The sequence below is a fragment of the Akebia trifoliata genome, chromosome 3, assembly GCF_017979445.1.
Source record: "Akebia trifoliata isolate Shusen 1 chromosome 3, ASM1797944v1, whole genome shotgun sequence".
Taxonomy (NCBI): domain Eukaryota; kingdom Viridiplantae; phylum Streptophyta; class Magnoliopsida; order Ranunculales; family Lardizabalaceae; genus Akebia; species Akebia trifoliata.
Window position 1 is genome coordinate 3,192,148 of NC_141377.1, and position 19,709 is coordinate 3,211,856.

Genomic DNA, 19,709 nt, shown 5'->3' on the forward strand with positions numbered 1-19,709 from the left:
TTGATAAATCCAGAATCCGGTGAGTTTTCTGTCCATGGTTTTAAAACTCATTTTGACATCTCGTCTCGGACGAGATATCCAATTCATTTGAATTGTCTCGGACAATGTTTTAAAAAATGCCTTAGAATTGGAACAAATCATGTCTTTGAGATGACTTGTAAACTCATTTCATTGGTGGGTGATAATGAGACAACTTGGACCAGTTGTCTCGGTCACAGACAAAATTTAAAACCATGTTACTGGCTAATCAATCCAAGGTTCGTCTATTTTGATCTTTCTCGTGCTCTTTTCTTTTCAGACCATTTAATTGAGTCTGTAATTGGCCTCCATTGAACTTGCCCAAACCATCTGGTTATAAAAAAAATAAAATAAAATACTGAGACAAAGATCAATGAAACACCGATAAAAGTAGCATTATTATGCCTTTAAAAGGCAAAATAAGATACTAAAAAATTACGTGGATTGAAATAGTATTTCTGTTGATAGACAAAAATAATCCGTAAAGGCATTACAAAGGACAATTACCGCTATGGGCCGGACCTTTTAGGTTAAAAGCTAGGTCTGAACCCAACCCATCAAAATATCAGACCGGGCTTAAGATATAAAATCTTAATACAAGCCCGGTCTACCTAAATTAAGGGCGGCCCAAACCCATTTTCAACTATTTTTTATTGTACCGAAAGCGTACTAAATAATAAAAAAATTGATCAAAAATAATATTTGATTATTAGATTTTTCAAACATATTTCCATCTCTCATTTCAAATTGACAATCTCTTAATTCTCAAAGAAACTACGAATTAAGGGGATCATTATTAATTGTAAGAAAATTATTATATTTTAATATAGTATTACGGGCCGGTCCACCCACCAACTCACATTCAAAACCCAAAACCGGCCCTATAATGAAACGAGCTTTTCTTGGCCCGTTCTTACCCGATAATTATATAGACTTTATAATTAAACCCAAAGCCGATCCGTAGCAGACCGGGCCAAAAATCGGCCCATTAACAGCCCAACTCATAACCGGTCCGGGTCTGACTCATTTCATGTCCTAAAGTTTCCGACTTTCCGTATATATTGGCGGATGCGAAATTAAATACACGAAAGGCGTAAAGAGCTCGAGACCATTTACCGAGTCATTCGCATTGCAACTCGTTGCCTCGTATGTGCAGTTGTGCACCACAAACCAACGGCCATTAACGACAAGAACGCTCAGCATAAATGCAGAGTAGTTGTTAGTACAATCTCCATTAACACTCACTCACTTACCCATTTCTCAGACAGAGAGAGGTTGTAGCCATGACAGTCCTCACTTTGAAGCAGAGCTCTCTTGTATTCTCATTCTTCTTCACTTTACTTATTCAGAGGTCCCACTTTTTTTATTTTTTATTTTTTTAATTCTGATATTTTTCTAATTCTATAATTGTCTTTATTTTCAATAACCTTTTGATAGTTATTTGGCACAGTTTCATTGTTATTTGAGATCAAGAATGAAAAAGAACAAATACCCAATTCAGAGAACTATACATTTGCATCATTTGATGGGATTTTGTAGCTCAAATTTATCAGTTTTATGGAATTATTGAAGAATGTGATCGATAAGGCCCTGATGATGATAATGTTGTTGGAATTGGTGAGGAATTAGAGAGACCCATTACAATAAATTGCTTGTGCTGCATTCTATGTTGTTTTATAATTGCTTAGGAGCTGAAATTTAAACTTTTTTATGAAATTAATGATGAATGCAAACTACTCATCATTAAATTATTTCAACATTTATCTAATTAATATACATTGGTCTCAGAGGAGTTTTGAAGCTCAACTTAACAGTTTCCTTGAAAAATAATGAGGAAACAAAAGTAATCATTTCAGGAGTTAGAAGCTGAGTTAATCAGTTTATATATATATGATTGGGGAGGGGTCAGGAAATTATCTGAAATTTGATTTAATCATTTATTTTTTAATAATGGTTTATACAAGTTCAATAATTGAATTTATCGGGTTGATGAAACTGATTAGGAACAAATATACACTCATTATATATGCCCATTTCAGGAAATTCTTTGCAGTGTTTTTTTTCTACAATAGGTTTATTGATTTATAGTTGATTTATCAGGCTCACTTGTCTATAATTTATTTCTTTGTTTATTTATCAACCATTTTTTTTTTCTATGTGATTTAATAGAAGTTTTGTAGTTGAATCTCTGAGTCTCAAATAATTAATGAAGAATAACTAATACCCATTTCAGGGAGTTATCTGAAGCTTTGTCTGTGAGTAAAACAATGCATGCTAATTTCCCTCCAAGGGGTTGGAACTCATATGATTCCTTTTCATGGATCATCTCTGAAAAAGAGTTCCTACAAAATGCAAAAATCGTCTCCGAACGACTACTGATTCATGGATATCAGGTCAGCAACTATAAATCATGACTATGTTTCTTATTTTGAGTAAATGTGGATTAGCTTCCCCATAATTGAGATACGAGAGAAGATATAATATCTTTCCACATAAAACTTATTTTTTCTTATTCTCCAATTTGTTTTTTGGTAGTATGTTGTGGTGGATTACCTTTGGTACAGGAGGAAGGTGGAAGGTGCTTATACAAATTCGTTGGGTTTCGATGTGATCGACCAATGGGGAAGGGTGATCCCTGACCCGGAAAGGTGGCCTTCTTCGAGGGGTGGGAAAGGGTTCACAGAAGTAGCAAAGAAAGTCCATTCCATGGGTTTGAAGTTTGGGATTCATGTTATGAGAGGAATAAGTACGCAAGCAGTCAATGCGAACACCCCTATTTTAGACATCATCAAGGTTTTGCTCCTTCACATTCATAAATTCAATCTATTAGTTTCCCTCTTTTATATACCAATGCTTCCGTTTATCCATTAAAAGTAAATATAACAAGGAAATGAAGAAGAAAGCTGTTTCAATTGTTGTTAACCAACCATTTACTCCAAAAGACTGATCTGTTGGAGAGGGGGGAAACTATGAATATAAGAGGGTCATGGGGCTTAACTGGGGTATGATACACCCAAGAGTGGAGGAAAATATACACTCAACACTCCCCCTCACCCATAAGCGTGGAAAGAATCGAACCCGTGATATACACGAACCTAATGCTTTGATACCATGTTAACTAACCGACTATTGCAAAAGACCGATTTGTTGAAGGGGAGAGAGCTATGAATATAAGAGGGTCACGGGGCTTAACTTGAGTATGACACACAATAAAGTGAAGGAAAATATATACTCAACACTGATTGTTACTGTTGGAACCTTCATTTGTGTTTTTGTTAGGGAGGTGCTTATAAGGAGTTTGGGCGACAATGGAGAGCAAAAGATGTGGGGTTGAGAGAAAGGGCATGTGCATGGATGTCACAGGGTTTCATGAGTGTGGATACGAAGTCGGGAGCTGGAAGAGCCTTCTTGAGGTCACTATATCAACAATATGCAGAATGGGGTGTTGATTTTGGTAATTCCTTTGTTTCCTATTGCATCTCTCTCTCTCTCTCTTGATTTTTTATGTATTTATTACCAATGCGCGTGGTAAACTATGATTGTCGAACTTCCGAATAAGTATGTTGAGGTGGATGAGTGGAAAAGCTAGGAAATACAAAATAGAAATGAGAGCGTGTGGAAGAATCTTGGAGTAATCACAGTGGGGATAAAATAAAGGAAATTTTATTGATATGGTTTTAGTTTATGCACAAAATACTCACAAGGAAGAGCCCTTTGGTGTAGGATGAGGACCATAAAAGAAAGCAAGAGAAAAGCCAAAATGAGATGGATCGAGGTAGCTAGAAAAGATCTTCTATATACCTCACAAGGGTATATGGCTTTAGATAGAAATGACTACAATACATAATTCACGTTTTTTAGCCCAAATAGTTGTACCTAAACATTGTGACCGATGGGTTTTGTTAACATGTGACCTAAGGGCACATTCTAAGATGCATTAAACACACCTTAGAAAGAAGTTTTCCCACCAAAAGTGCCCTAAAAAAAATTACTACAAAAAATACCCTCAAATGCTTATTTCCAAGGTGTATTTTATGCATCTTAAAGTGTGTCCTTAGGGAACATGTTATCAAAACCCGTGATCGATAAATGATGATGATCTGATTTTGGCTGGTAAAATCTAAATTTCTCACTGGTTGCTCATATGCTGATTGTTTCTGGTTTTTACACAGTGAAACATGACTGCATCTTTGGTGATGACTTGGACGTAGATGAGATAAGCATTGTGTCGGAGGTATATTGTAGTGACCTTATTTTTTTTATGGTAAAGTAATAATAGTTCGACTGAAATATTTGGAGGGAGTTGAAACAGTTTTTGAGGGGAATACTGTTATGGTTTGTGGAGCCTAATGGGGCTTGGGAGGTTGGAGAGAGGCGGCCCAAGGGTATTTTCATAATTTCACTTGTATTACGTGAAACCCTCGTTAGGTTTTTCCTCGGGGTATATATTTCTATTTTCGGTGGAAGTGTGTAATCTGTAATTTGTAATCGAGAATTTTCTCTTCATAGTGGAATTGGTGTTGTCCGTGGATGTATCTCAATCTTGAGGGAACCACGTAAAAATCTCTATGTTTTCTGTGTGTTTGAATCTTGTGCTTATTTTTTTCTTCTTCTTATTTATTGTTCTTGGATCGATTTCTCTACAAATACAGAGTGAAGAAATGATCTAAGAAGCACTCTTATGCAGGTTCTTAAAGAGCTCAACCGCCCTATCTTGTATTCTCTCTCTCCTGGGACTAGTGTGACTCCGGCCATGGCCAAGAATGTAAGAAATCTTGTGAATATGTATAGGATAACTGGGGATGATTGGGATTCATGGGGTGATGTGGAAGCTCATTTTAACGTAACAAGGTACCACAATGTTTTTTGGTTCAATGAAGAGCTTCCCAATTCAAATTACTAATTTGAATTTAAATTCCATGTTTTATTTTTATTTTTTGGTTTATAGTGTGTTACATTTACTTATGCATCAGGGACTTTGCTTATGCTAAGATGATAGGAGATAACGGCTTGAAAGGGAAGTCATGGCCCGACTTAGACATGTTGCCACTGGGATGGCTTACTGATCCAGGTGATAGACCTAACTGTCGAGTGCACATTTCCTCCACTATTGGGTGTGTCATTCCCCAGTTAAGCCACGGGACCCTCTTATATTCATAGTTCTCTCCCTCTCGAAAAGATTGGTCTTTTGGATTAGTTGGTTGGTTAACATGGTATCAAAGCACTAGGTTTGTATAGGTCATGGGTTCAATTCTTTCCACTTTTATGGGTGAGGGAGAGTGTGAGTGTATATTTTCCTTCACTCTGGTGTAAGCCCCGTGACCGTCTTACATTTATAGTTCTCCCCCTCTCCATCAGATCGGTCTTTTGGAGTAGTTGGTTGGTTAACACTAACACACAGAGCTGTCAATCATTGTTCCATCAATTTATTACAATGAACCACATACCCCATTTTCCTTAAGGTGTGGGTCATCTTGGGTAAACCCACAACCTCAAAGTTGTAACTTAGAGAACTGTTAAAAAGCCTATATGGGCTCAACTATATTGCATTCTTTGGTTTCATTATCAAAGCTCTCACCAATATCAACTCGGTCATCTAAGTAAACCTTTTATGAGGAACGAAATTATTTTGATCGAGGTTTCCTAGACTCTTAGAGGAAAGCGAAGATGACTTAGTTATTTTGATATTTTTGTTATACTAGGTTCAAATCAAGGTCCACATAGAAAGTCTAATCTCAGTCTTGATGAGCAAAAAACTCAGGTATTTATGTAGATGTAAATAATCCTCAATAGTTAATTATAGATGATCAAATTATATTACTATGGGTTTGCAACAAATACAAAATTCTTTTTCAACAGATGACTCTTTGGTCTATGGCCAAGTCCCCTCTCATATTTGGAGGAGATCTTCGGAAGCTTGACGAGACCACTTACAACCTCATCACAAATCCTACCTTACTTGAAATAAATTCTTTTAGCACAAACAACATGGAGGTATATCTATATCACACATTTTACCGTATTATTCCTTTTGGAATTGCAAAATATTGAAATTTTTTGTTATTTTTTTTACTTTAAGTTTCCTTACATTAGTGGAACGAAAGACCTCAAACGAAGCAACCGTGTTCTCACATGGAAATCTAGAAGTTTGAAGAAATTGAGAATGTCGGATACACATGTTTTGGGTCTCACTAGCTGCAAAGATCGTGAAACAAAAGGTTGGGTTACTGAAGTTGTTGATCACGATCTTGAACGTATCTGCTGGAAAGATAACTTGGGAACCAAATATAGGCCACTTTTTTGCCTAAACAAAAGAAATCCTCTCTCGACATTGTACGAAAGCCTTCATTTCTTTTAATATAAACCACTTATTATGAATTGTTGTTGTTGTTGTTGTTGCTCTAATTAGAATTCTTGGGTAACGCTGATGTAGAGACGAGGAGATGGTCCACAAAGGAAAATATAAAGAAAAATTCCATTTATTAGCAACAGATGTAAAGGAAATTTGCTTGGATGCTTCTCCAAATCAAAAGCTTACTTCTCAAGAGATTACAAGTGGTTCGTTTTCTCCATGTAGAGGGGAAGCCAATCAGGTAACTTGCCCATGGTCTTGTATACAAGGTACCCATTTTTATTTCAAATATTTGCCCAAGTTCCATTTTTTCCCCAAATATTTTGAATTTTACCCATTTTTTTCTTCTTTCCTTCTTTTAAGCTCAAGATTGTTTTTTTTTTCTCCCAAAAACTATATTTATTGAATGAAAACTAAAAATGCTTACAGATGTGGGAGTTGAACCTTAATGGAACCCTTGTGAACAGCTATTCTGGTCTTTGTGCAACAGTGAAGACAGTCAAAGGTAATAATTTTTTTTTGAGTCATGATAATCCGACGCCCCCCTACACCCCCATCACAGAACCATAGATCATTTGCCTTGGGATACACAAGAAAAGATTTATGGTTCCGAGTATCCCGAGACAAATGATCTACAGTTCTAGGATGGGGGTGTATGTCATAGGGGGGGTGGGGTCAGAAAATCATTATTCGTTTTTTTCTTCTTTCAAGTTTTCCTTTATATGTAGGCCCTACTTGGTATGCTACAAATCATTTGCATTTGCAAATGGTTTGCGATGAATGATTTGCTATATTGCTTGGTAACCATTGGGAAATCTCTTGCAAATCTTTTTTTGTGATTGGTTGAACTTTGCAATAAAAAATTTCATTGTGATTTTGCAAATGATTTGCAGTACTTTTTGGGCCGCAAATCATTTGCTGAAATTTCTTAAGAATCTAGGTGATCCATGCAAATCATTCGCATTGTGTAACCAAGAACCAGTAAAATTTATTTCAGAAAATTATTTGCATATTTGCAAATGGTTTGCAGCATACCAAGCAGGACTGTAGTGGTAAATATTTGGAAGTTCATCATTCTTCAAAATAAAATTTTGAAGAGCTAACACTTCTCCACAAAAAAAAAAAATGATCATTCATGCAGCTAAAGTCAATTCTGGCGGAATTCGCTCTTGGATTGCAACCGGGATAAGAGGTTTTATCACTTACATTTTTGGACTCCATTTGGCTTGAATATAAAATTATATACATATACGAATAATGCTGAAGTGACCTCACATCCTGACGTGAAAGTGTGTAGGAACCATAGATGCTTTTCATCGAGATACAAGTCAAAAAGCATATGTGATTCCTACACACTTTCACGTCAAGATGTGTGATATGAGGTACAATCTTGAGGTCACTCCAGCATGACTATATATATATATATAGGGGAATGCTAACGTCCAAGAACTCATGGGGACGTTAGCATTCTCCACTAATTTTTTTTTTCCAATAATACCCTTATTCATTTTGTCTTTTAGTGAAAAAGGCAAAGGTATATTAGTCTTTTACATTAATAAATGCATTTATTGTGTTGGCATTGATTGCCAAAACATTTAATACAAAAAATACATTTAAATCAAAAGACTAAAATACCCTTGACATTTATTATATAATTACATAAAAGACCAACATACCTTTGTCTTTTTCACTAAAAGATAAAATTGGTAGGGGTATTACTGGAAAGTGAATTTGATGGACAATGCTAACATCCCTATGTTGGTTATTATGAACGCAGTTTAAAAAACAAAGAAAATAATCAAGAAACATAAGATTTACATGGTTTAGCTAGGCTTACATCAATGAAAATGGGTGAGTTTCACTATATTTGAGAAATATTGTGATCCTGACTTATAAATCCATAGATTTCCCAATTTGAAGTCAACTCTCCCGAAATTTCATATTTCCCCTTACATCAGACTTCACCATATTAGAGTTTCCTACGATCCCCAAGATTGGGTATTTGATGAACGATACCCACCAAGACCTTAATTCAAGACATCGAACCCAATAGTTATATCTGCTTCACTTGTACTTGCTCCGGGGATATATAAACCCGAAATGTCTGCCATTGACATCTGGATGAAAAAATTTGTTGTCTAGTTTTATTTCTTTCATGTATTAATTTCCTAGCTTAAGATTTTTTTTTTTTTTTTTTTGTGTGTGCTTTTGTAGGAGAAATATATGTTTCTTTTTTCAATCTGAATGCTGAAAAAACCGTGATTTCCACAAAGATGTCGGCTTTGGCTAAGGTATTTCCGAAGAGAAACTTGAGCAAAGCTTCGTGCAAGCATCATGAAGTATGGAGTGGAAAAAACTACGAGGTGAAGAAAGAAACAATATCAATTGCAGTAGAGATGCATGGTTGTGCATTATTTGTTCTTAATTGTATTTAGTTCGTAATATCTCGAACCACATTTTGATTATTGGTTTCATTCTTGTCTATTATGATTTATTTCAAGTTTGGTGTGGTTTGTTTCTTCCTATACAGATAAACTCTTGACTTTAGTTACTTGGTTTGTCATCTTGATATTGTTCAACAACGATACAGATTTGCATGTGTTTCAACATTCACAACATCTCACAAGATAAACGAGATGTCTCAGATGATATTTTGAAAATCTTGGCCGAGTCAACTGAGATTTTGTAGATTTTGATTATAATAATAATAATTTTTTAAATTTTAAATATTTATTATATATTAAAAAAAACATGATTTTATTAGAGGTGCAACTTGGTTTGTTTTGAGGTCAAATAGGAATTGAACTGACATAGGTCGGTTCCACTAAATAAAAACTAGAACCGAACTAAATTTCATTGGAACCAAACCAACCCAAATTGAACTAAAGTCGGTTTCATTTGGTTCGGTTCTATGGGTTGTCAATATTCTATCAATTGTAAGTAACATTTTTTAATGAAAAAATAAACATAGAATTTCATAAAATAAATCACTAATCTATCCATAGAAAATCACTAGTTCATCCATACAATATTCATACTAATAATAATTATATATATATATATATATATATATTTATTTCATAAGGGTTCAGTTCTCTACAAACTTAATCCTAGAACCGAACCAAATTGATCGGTTCTCCATTTTTGTAACCTAGAACGAACCATAATTTGTTCCAAACCACCCCAAAGCTATCAATTGGTCCGGTTCTCGGTTTGAATTGGACCAAGTTGCACCCCTAGAGTTTATGACTAAACATCTTCTAATCTCTCTTACTTTATTAAAAAAATTATAATTATTTTAATTTAAATATAAGTAAATCAATTATTATAAATCGAGTTAAACGATTTGCCTCATCTGAGAGAAAAGTTGACTTGTCTGAGACAACTCGGTCTCGTCCATGGACGAGACAAGACATCAAACCAAGTTTTGAAACCATATTTGGGAGTGTATATGTGATTCACTAATACAATGAAGGAAATTACATCTTGGGATTAGGGCTGTCAATGGATGCTTATCGGTTTAGATACAACAATATCTGAATCCAAAATTTTTATCTGATATTCGAATTCGAATCCAATTATCTTATCGAATATCGGATAATATCATATTAGAATTCAAATAATTTGTATCTATAAAAAAAAAAAAAACATAATTTTTCCTTATCCAATTGATTTTTCATTATTAAAAAAAACTTATTATATATTATATTATTTATATAAAAAATTAATCAAATAAAATAATATATATCATATATTATTTCCAATCGGATATTATCGGATTCGAAATGTTAATATCCAAATCTATATCTGAATATATAAAACTATCCGAATTCGAATCCGAATTTTCGACTATCCATTGACACCCCTACTTGGGATATCTCTCTATTACTCTCTCAAACATTTTGAATCCTATATAACCCTAGTCCCTCTGCTCAATTTCAATCTCTTCTAATCCTAAAATGAGTTGTATCCAGAAATCTAAAATACTAAAATTACTCTTATAACTTTAATCTTTGTTATTATAGTTAGAGAATGATGAGGATTGTAGATCGAAATTCACATTAAATAATTTAAAAAAAAATACTAATAACCATTAAAAAGATCTATATAAATAATATTTTTATTTTTTAAAATTCTCTTAACAAGTAACAAAATGTACAATTGCAAGAGTCCACTTCATGGTTAGGTGTCGATTTTGAAAACTAGGCTCAGCGGTGCATCCCGGACTAATAACTTATATTTTGATGGGTTGGGATCCGTTGACTCTTAAGAATGACTCATGAAAAAGCACACATGATCCCAACCCTTTAAGCATAAAATACAATGGTTGAGATTTTATGAGTATCTTGATAACACGAATCTCGGAGATACTTATACACAAGTTAAATCTCAATCATTGGATTTTTCATTTAAAGGGTTGGGATCCTGACCTTATTATAATATATTACAACTATATTTTTTTAACTTATATATAAGAAAAATATATTTGAAATCAGGATTCAACAAGTTGGGTCTGTAAATAGGCCTGAATGCTTATTAGTAAAGTTCGAACATGGCTTTATTTTTATTTGGTCAGACCATTAGATGGGATGGGCCTGGGCTAAGATTTTGAGGCCTGAATAGATCAGGACTTGCATTGCACACGTCCTTCCCTAATGTGGGTATAAATTAGGAGTGCAACTAGGTTCGGTTTTGAGGTCAAATTGGAATGGAACTGAAATAGGTCGGTTTTACTAAATAAGAATCAAAACCGAACCAAATTTCTTTGGAACCAAACCAACCCAAACTGAACTAAAGTCGGTTTGATTCGATTCAGTTCTATAGGTTGCCAATATTCTATAAATTGTAAGTAATATTTTTTTAATGAAAAAAATAAACATAACATTTCATAAAATAAATCACTAATCCACTACGTTAAAAGTTTCAAAATTCAACGGTCCAAAACCGTCGAATTGGGCTTTGTCGAAAAAATATTCGGCGGTTAAAAACCATAAATTTAACCATAGAATTTAAGGATATAGCGACGGTCGACAACCGTCGCTATAGAAGAAAACCGTCGGTATATGGACTTATAGCGACAGCGGCTATTGCCCGTCACTATAGGGTATTTTTATTAAAAATATATATTTAGCTACGGTCGACGACCGTCGCTATAGGGCATTCTTAAAAAATATATATATAATTAGATCCTCAACTAGAACTCGCCCAATCTAGATGTGCATCAAATTTGTGTCAGGTTCATTTGGATTTGGCTTACTCCTACTTGATTATTTCTATTCACATGGATTGTTCATAGGCCTTGGGGAGAATTAGAAAGTTATTATGGCCATTCAAACACAATTTTACATACAAAAGTTATTATTGTTCTCAATACCCCACCCTTGAGAAATATTAGAGTTCTAATAGTATCAAGGACAATATAAAAATTAGGTAAACGTAACAAAACTCGTTGTAAAAAGCCCAATCCAAGGAATACAATGAATTCAAAAGTCAAATTTGCCTACAAGAATTTGGTTGATCAATAAGAAAGGAAGTCATAGCCCAAGCATGTCGTGGACTCAATGCCTCTACTCATTAACAATCACATAGGGGCTGTGGCGTGTGCACAAGTTTATCAGATACGTATTGTCAACTCACTTGCTACCTATCGCATGTGCGATTTTCATGACAAAGTATTCGATTTAATTTGTTCATTCACAGTTACAAAATCTTTTAAAGTATCTTTACTATGGATTCTATACAGAACTAGATTGATAACAACTTTCATACACGTGGCAGATGACGTAAGCCAAATGATTATTTGCCACATGTCAAAAGAAAATGAAGATTCTGTCTAATCCAAATGATTATAAAAAATAACACGTCACCAAAAATATGGCATAAAACAAGATCTTAACAAGCTGGGAAACTTGAGGTGACAGACGAGAGACCACCTTTCTGCCTAATATTCATTCCCCCCACCCAAAAAAAAAAAACTAATTTTGTAACCTTAAATGTTTGTCAAGTAATTTAGACTAATCGCTGAAAAGACTAACTAATTAACATCACAAGTGGACTCCCTTGAAAAAGTTTACCATAATAAAGTCTACCAATATATTTTAAAGTATAAAGTAATAATAATAAATATTTTTCTTAATTTTTATAAAAATGTGATACAAATCATAAATATTCATTCAAAGGAATGGTAAAATCTAACCAACAATCAAATATAGAAAATTGTTGATGTAGGACTTCATTCTTTCAGTACTTCACATTTCATTGAATAAGAATATGAGGTTTTGCTTTGAGGTTTTATATTCAAAAATCTATAAAGATTTTGTGTGGATTTTCTTCTTTTTGATTTTCGATGTTGTTAGTTTAAGAGGTTGCTTTGGTTTTAATAGTATCAAGGAAAATATAATCTGATTATTAGTGTTGATAATAATTGTTCTTCAACCAGATATAATCATGACAATATGAGTAAATTTAACAATTTCTACAGCAAATGTTGAGAAAAAATTAAACAAAATCAATTGAACTGTTTAAAAAAACCCTATAAACAAGAGAAAATTGATGAATGATGAATAAGGAGAAGAAATATGAGAGAATACTTACTGGAACTGAACCAATCAAATGGTTATCTCATTTTGAGCTTCAAAAATAATTGGCTGAGAAGAGAAGATCAAGGATTTGAGCTCAGTTCTTCAATTTGAGTTTCAGTTCTTGGAAGGCACAGATGATGACGAGATCGAGAAGATTTGATCTTCAGTTCTTTGATTTGAGCTTAAGTCGAAGAAGACGATCAAGAATTTTCTGAATCAATCAATCGAAATAGCTGAGAGAGAGAGAATCCAAGATAGAGAGATGGGAGATCGAGAGAGACTTACAGATAGCGGAGAGATCAAGAGAGTTACAGAGAGAGGAGAGATCGAGAGAGTTATAGAGAGAGGAGAGATCGAGAGATTGAGAAAGTTATAGAGAGAGGAGAGATCGAGAGATCGAGACAGAGAGAGGGAGAGGAGAGATTTACAAAGAGAACCTCAAAAATTTGGGGAGAAAAAACCGAATGAGTGAGGGAGAGTTCGTTGACGATGGGCCATTAAAACGAGGGAAAAAAATTCGGTGGGCTAAGCATGTCGAATTATCTTATGGGCCTAAAAGTGGGCTGTGGATCGACGAAATATAAACGATGGATTTGGGCTGTCGAATTTAACGCTACAGTAATGCCGAAAATTTACTATTTTGACGCAGTGATCTATCCATAGAAAATCATTATTTTATCCATAAAAGATCATTAATATATGTCCTAACTCCTAAAATAATTCATATATATATATATATATATATATATATATATATATATATATATATTGCATAAGTTCGGTTCTATACAATCTTGATTTGAGAACCGAACCAAATTGATCAATTCTCCATTTTTGTAATTTGGAATCGAACCGTAACTTGTTCCAAACTAAACCAAACCACCCCAAAGCCATCAGTTTGGTTCGATTATCTGTTTGATCCCAGCCCAAAGTTATTTGATCGAGTCTGATCCAAATCCATTGACAGGCCTGACACCATATTCAAGACATTTATCACAACACAAACATGTCAATGGAGGCTTTGTATCCACCTCCTTTAACGACCCTTGACGATGGTGCCCAACTTAGATAAGTTTTTTTTTTCTTTTTAGAATCAAGGTGTCTGGGCCTCTTAGAGCACCCGACTAATCTTCGGAGCATGTTCAGTCTCCTCCCCCATACGCATCAAGGAATTTTTGGGTTAAATCCCTGAGAGTGACTGATAAGTGGGGTTTCAAAGTCAAGACCTCTGCTCCTTGAGACATGGTCATGTCCATCTCACCAACCTTTGCATGGTTAACTTAGCTAACCATTCAAAGGAATGGTAAAATCTAACCAAGAATCAAATATAAGAAAATTGTTGATGTAGGACTTTATTCTCTCAGTACTTCACATTTCATTGAATAAGAATATGAGGTTTTGCTTTGAGTTTTCATATTCGAAAATCTATAGAGATTTTGTGTGGATTTTCTTCTTTTTGATTTTCGATGTTGTTAGTTTGAGAGGTTGCTTCGGTTTTAATGGTATCAAGGAAAATATAATCTGATTATCAGTGTTGTTGATAATAATTGTTCGTCAACCAGATATAATCATGACAACATGAGTAAATTTAACAATTTTTATAGCAAATATTGAGAAAAAATTAAACAAAATCAATCGAACTATTTAAAAAAACCCTATAAACAAGAGAAAATTGATGAATGATGAATAAGGAGAAGAAATATGAGAGAATACTTACTGGAACTGAACCAATCAAATGGTTATCTCAATTTGAGCTTTGAAAATAGTTGGCTGAGAAGAGAAGATCAAGGATTTGAGCTCAGTTCTTCGATTTGAGTTTCAGTTCTTGGAAGGCACAGATGACAATGAGATCGAGAGGATTTGATCTTCAGTGATTCGATTTGAGCTTAAGTCGAAGAAGATGATCAATAATTTTCTGAATCAATCAATCGAAAATAGCTGTGAGAGAGAGATCCAAGACAGAAAGATGGGAGATCGAGAGAGACTTACAAATAGCGGAGAGATCAAGAGACTTACAGATCGAGAGAGTTACAGAGAGAGGAGAGATCGAGAGATTGAGAGAGTTACAGAGAAAGGAGAGATCGAGACAGAGAGAGGGAGATGAGAAACTTATAGAGAGAACCTCGAAAATTTGGGGAGAAAAAACCAAATGAGAGAGGGAGAGTTCGTTGACGATGGGCCGTTAAAACGAGGGAAAAAAATTCGGTGAGTTAAGCCTGTCAAATTATCTTATGGACCTAAACGTGGGATGTGGATCGACGAAATATAAATGATGGATTTGGGCTGCTGAATTTAACGTTACAGTAATGTCGAAAAATTTACTGTTTTGACGCAGTGATCTATCCATAGAAAATCATTATTTTATCCATAAAAGATCATTAATATATTTCCTAACTCCTAAAATAATTCATATATATATATATATATATTGCATAAGGGTTCGGTTCTATACAATCTTGATTTGAGAACTAAACCAAATTGATCAATTCTCCATTTTTGTAATTTGGAATCGAACCGTAACTTGTTCCAAACTGAACCAAACCACCCCAAAGCTATCGGTTTGGTTCGATTCTCTGTTTGAACTGGACCAAGTTGAACCCCTACTGTAAATGTACAAAACTTCAATGTTGATCAAACAACAAGGGTTGCCAACAGATTAGGGTTGATTTGGTATCGATGCAATTAAGATCAAATCGGGTTTTATCAAACTCAATATTAAGATCCAAATCCGATCCATTAACAGTTGTTCGGATCGGGCCGATCCGATTTTATAACAAAATCTAAATAAACTTTATACATCTCAATAAATATATAATATAATTTATATACTTTCTAATATATTATCGGATTGGGACATGGTTGTTCCAGATCCGATCCAATAAGATATCGGATCAAAAGCTTATCGGAATCCAAAACATTGATCCCAACCCGAAGTTATTTGATCGAGTCTGATCCAAATCCATTGATAGGCTTAACACCATATTCAAGACATTTATCACAACACAAACATGTCAATGGAGGCTTTGTATCCACCTCCTTTAACAACCCTTGACGATGGTGCCCAACTTAGATTAGTTTTTTTTTTTTTTGGAATCAAGGTGTCTGGGCCTATTAGAGCACCCGACTAATCTTCGGAGCATGTTCAGTCTCCTCCCCCATACGCATCAAGGAATTTTTGGGTTAAATCCCTGAGAGTGACCGATGAGTGGGGTTTCAAAGTCAAGACCTCTGCTCCCTGAGACATGGCCATGTCCATCTCACCAACCTTTTCATGGTTAACTTAGCTAAGTTGGTGAAGGGTTGTTCCCACACTTGGGATCAAAACCAGTTGATTCACTTGCCTTGAATACAATGTCTAGAAAAGAGAGGGGGAGGGGGGATCAAAATAACATTGATTTTATTTATTTATAATCAAGTAAATTATAATTTTTCAAAAATTATCAAAATCAATGTAAAACATTGGACAGTCCCAACATTTTTAATCTTTTTAATTTTTGATAAACTACTTTTTTTTAATAACCAACAAAATCAACATTATTTTATTTATTTTTTGAAGAAAAAAAAAAAAAAAACTAATAATTTTTTTAATGGAATGAAAGATGGCATATCCCATATATTAGTAAAAATGAATTTTGATTTAGATAAAGTGAAAAGCATCCCAAGTATGCAAAGATAAGACCTTACTCCATTGTAACGTAACACATTTATTTTTCAAAAATGAAATGGGTCAACAAAATCCCCGTTATTTTCCTTCCGTTATCGTTATCTTAAACAATGCCAAGCACAATCATCATCACTCTATAAAAGACACTTATTCACACACAATCCCGATCCATTGTGTAAACAATAAATCCAATGATTGAGATTTATCTTAGAGATACTAAATGCCTTCTCGAGATGCATATGTCATCTTGACCCTTGGATTTTGCATTTATATAATCAAGATTGTGTGTGAACATATGAGTTCCATTTTCACAAGTCTACAGATCCTAACCTTTTATTTATCCTAATTTAGTTTTATCGAGATCCTAAAGTTTATGCGTTTTGACGTCAACCCTGACATACTTCCATTTTATTTTTATTTTTATTTTTATTTTATTTTATTTTATTGATTAGAAAATTATTTTATATAAGTGGTTAAAGAAAATTACATTTAACAGATTGAGATGCCTATTCAGGATGAGTTGAACCCATGAATCATGGAGGCGGCTGAGCCAGTCTTCTTCTTACATGTCACACCCACTCTATAATAATTGAGGCGGCTCAATTGATGAGGCTACACCATGAACATTTAATAACATTTTCTTTCTAAATTGCTTTTACTAACTTAATGGTTCAATATGATTTTGAGGTCCACCATTTGAAAAAAGAAAAATCTATATAATAAAATATAAGATTTGAAAGATTTGATGAAAGAGAAGTATTATAGTAATCATTAACAAGAACAAACAAATGATGTGTAGGAAAGTCAAACTTGTGTTTGTGTAATGTTTACAAGTGTAAATGTATCACGAAAAGTAGTTCATTAAAGGGTTTTGTTAACTTGTGTGTGCTTAGGAGACATGTTAATATGCATTAACTGCACTTTAAAAAAAAATAAGTTTTTGAGGGCATTTTTGACATGAAAATAAAGTTTGGAGGTGTATTTAAGGCTTCTTAACATGTGCCCCGTACTTGTTAAGGAACCCATCTTAAAATAGTTGAAGGAATTGAAGATCCAAAAGAACATGAATGTTGGTAGTGAAAACTGGATGATTCACTCTTAGGCCCTATTTGATACGAAGCTAATCATTTGTTGGAATCTAATTTACAGATGTTTAGTTATATTTTGAAACTTTTTTGCATTGCAAATTATTTGCACAAATCTCTTAAATCTTTCAAAAATTTTAACAAATAATTTGCAGTCCAGAAAGTGTTGTAAATGATTTGCTTGGTGCCAAGTAGAGCCTCAATAATAAAAGATTTGACTTTGAACAAAGTTGAAGGGAGGAAATTGATTCGTTTAACAACTCTCAAATATTTGGGATGAGAATTTGTTGTTACAGACAAGTGTTTATTTTATTTTAGAGAACTTGTGAGTTTTAGTTATAACACACCAATTTTTTTTAATTAAAATAATATTCCGTTATAGATAGTCATTCTTTATTATTATTATTTATCATGATGATTCTCACTTTTTCTTCTTCTCCTAACAAATCAATGAATTCCTTTGTGTTTCCTCCAAATGTTCTCTCTCTAGAGAGAGGTTTGAGAAAGTTTGGTTGGTGGAGATTTTTAAAATCTAGAGTTTCTTATATAGTCACTTTTTTGTTTGAAAAAAATAATTTCTTTAAATCTAAGATATCTTAATATGTTTTTTTGAAGAATCGTGCTAGAGTGATCTCCGTGGGGGATACATGGGGGACATCTTGACGTGGTGGCGCGCGCATGTTCGTAGATGCATTTTACTCCTATATCGAAGAAATGTATATATGAGCATGCACACACCACCACATCAAGATGTCTCCCAGAGGTCACTCCAACATTAATCTTTTTTGAAATCAAATTCATTACACCTTACTCCGTCCCACTACCTTTCTTGATCTTATTCCCTCCCTTTGTCTCATATTTCTTCTCATACAATTTTCTTAAAAAAAAACCCTTTTAAGAAATCCTAAAAGATGAGTTCAATTGATGTCTCTTTAATCTTAAAACTACTATGGACGGTTTTTGATAATCAAAATTTTGTCATATATGACTAAAGTTTCGACATAGGTTGATATTTTTGTGAGGATGATTTGTATAGTGAGGAGATCATCCTCACAAAAAAATCAGCTTATTCCGAAACTTCCAAACTAAAAAAAAAATGCTTTACAAATTAATGGTAAAAATTGACTATTCACAATTCTTCAACTTCAAAATTGGGATTAGAAGTTACAGAATGGATTGATATTTTTGTGAGGATGATTTGCATAGTGAGGAGATCATCCTCACAAAAAAAAATCAGCCTATTCCGAAACTTCCAAACTCATAAAATATGCTTTACAAATAAATGGTAAAAATTGACAGTCCACAATTCTTGAACTTCGAAACTGGGATTAGAAGTTACAGAATGGGTTTATTTTTTGTGAGGATGGTCTCAAACTTTTAGTCTGAATAGGACAAAACACTTTGATTATGTTATTGGCAATTAAATCCGATCAATTTAATATATAATGTATAATTTCACTAATTCGTGTACTATACATAAAAATCTGGTGTGCTATAGAAACCAAGGGCCTGTTTGGATACCAGGAGCAGAACTACTCTTCCAAAGAACAGGAGCTGAAGTACTCTATGGAGGAGTTGGAAAAGTAATTATGTGCAGAAATGGCGTTTGGCAATCAACTCTATGAAGTACTGGCAGAAGTACTTTTGTGCTGGAAGTTTGTTTGGGAACCATACTGACTTCTCATGACTTCTAGAAAAAAGACTAGAATACCCTTATATTATACCAGTTACTGTTTTTTATCTTTTAGTGTCATAATATGCCTTCAAACTATATGTTTTTTACATTTTAACTATAAATATTAATATAATATAATATAATATTTTAAATATTAAATATATTAATATAATATGTTTAAATCCATTATACTTAAAATTAAAAAAAAAAAAAAATTGACTGACTGTTTTTGACATAATATGACATAATATTAAAAAAAAAATTGACAGACTGTCTTTTGTCATAAGATGCCTTCAAACTATACTGTTTTTTACATTTTAACTATAAATATTAA

General features: G+C 33.6%; 1 protein-coding gene across 2 annotated transcripts; it reads left to right on the top strand.

The window, feature by feature from the left end:
• The first annotated feature begins 1,120 nt into the window (after positions 1–1,120).
• LOC147405556 (Melibiase family protein) lies at positions 1,121–8,895 on the top strand. 2 transcript variants are annotated; one of them, XM_086433325.1, is made up of 15 exons: positions 1,121–1,369; positions 1,469–1,635; positions 2,252–2,411; positions 2,554–2,811; positions 3,298–3,472; positions 4,191–4,252; positions 4,706–4,869; positions 4,992–5,089; positions 5,721–5,779; positions 5,878–6,012; positions 6,098–6,351; positions 6,452–6,611; positions 6,800–6,875; positions 7,512–7,562; positions 8,585–8,895. In XM_086433325.1, the coding sequence occupies exons 3-15, from the start codon at positions 2,286–2,288 to the stop codon at positions 8,803–8,805; spliced, it is 1,839 nt and encodes a 612-aa protein (XP_086289451.1). In that variant the 5' UTR covers positions 1,121–1,369; positions 1,469–1,635; positions 2,252–2,285; the 3' UTR covers positions 8,806–8,895. The 2 variants fall into 2 exon arrangements, with proteins under 2 accessions (XP_086289451.1, XP_086289450.1); XM_086433324.1 differs by lacking the exon at positions 1,469–1,635.
• The last annotated feature ends 10,814 nt before the right edge of the window (positions 8,896–19,709 follow it).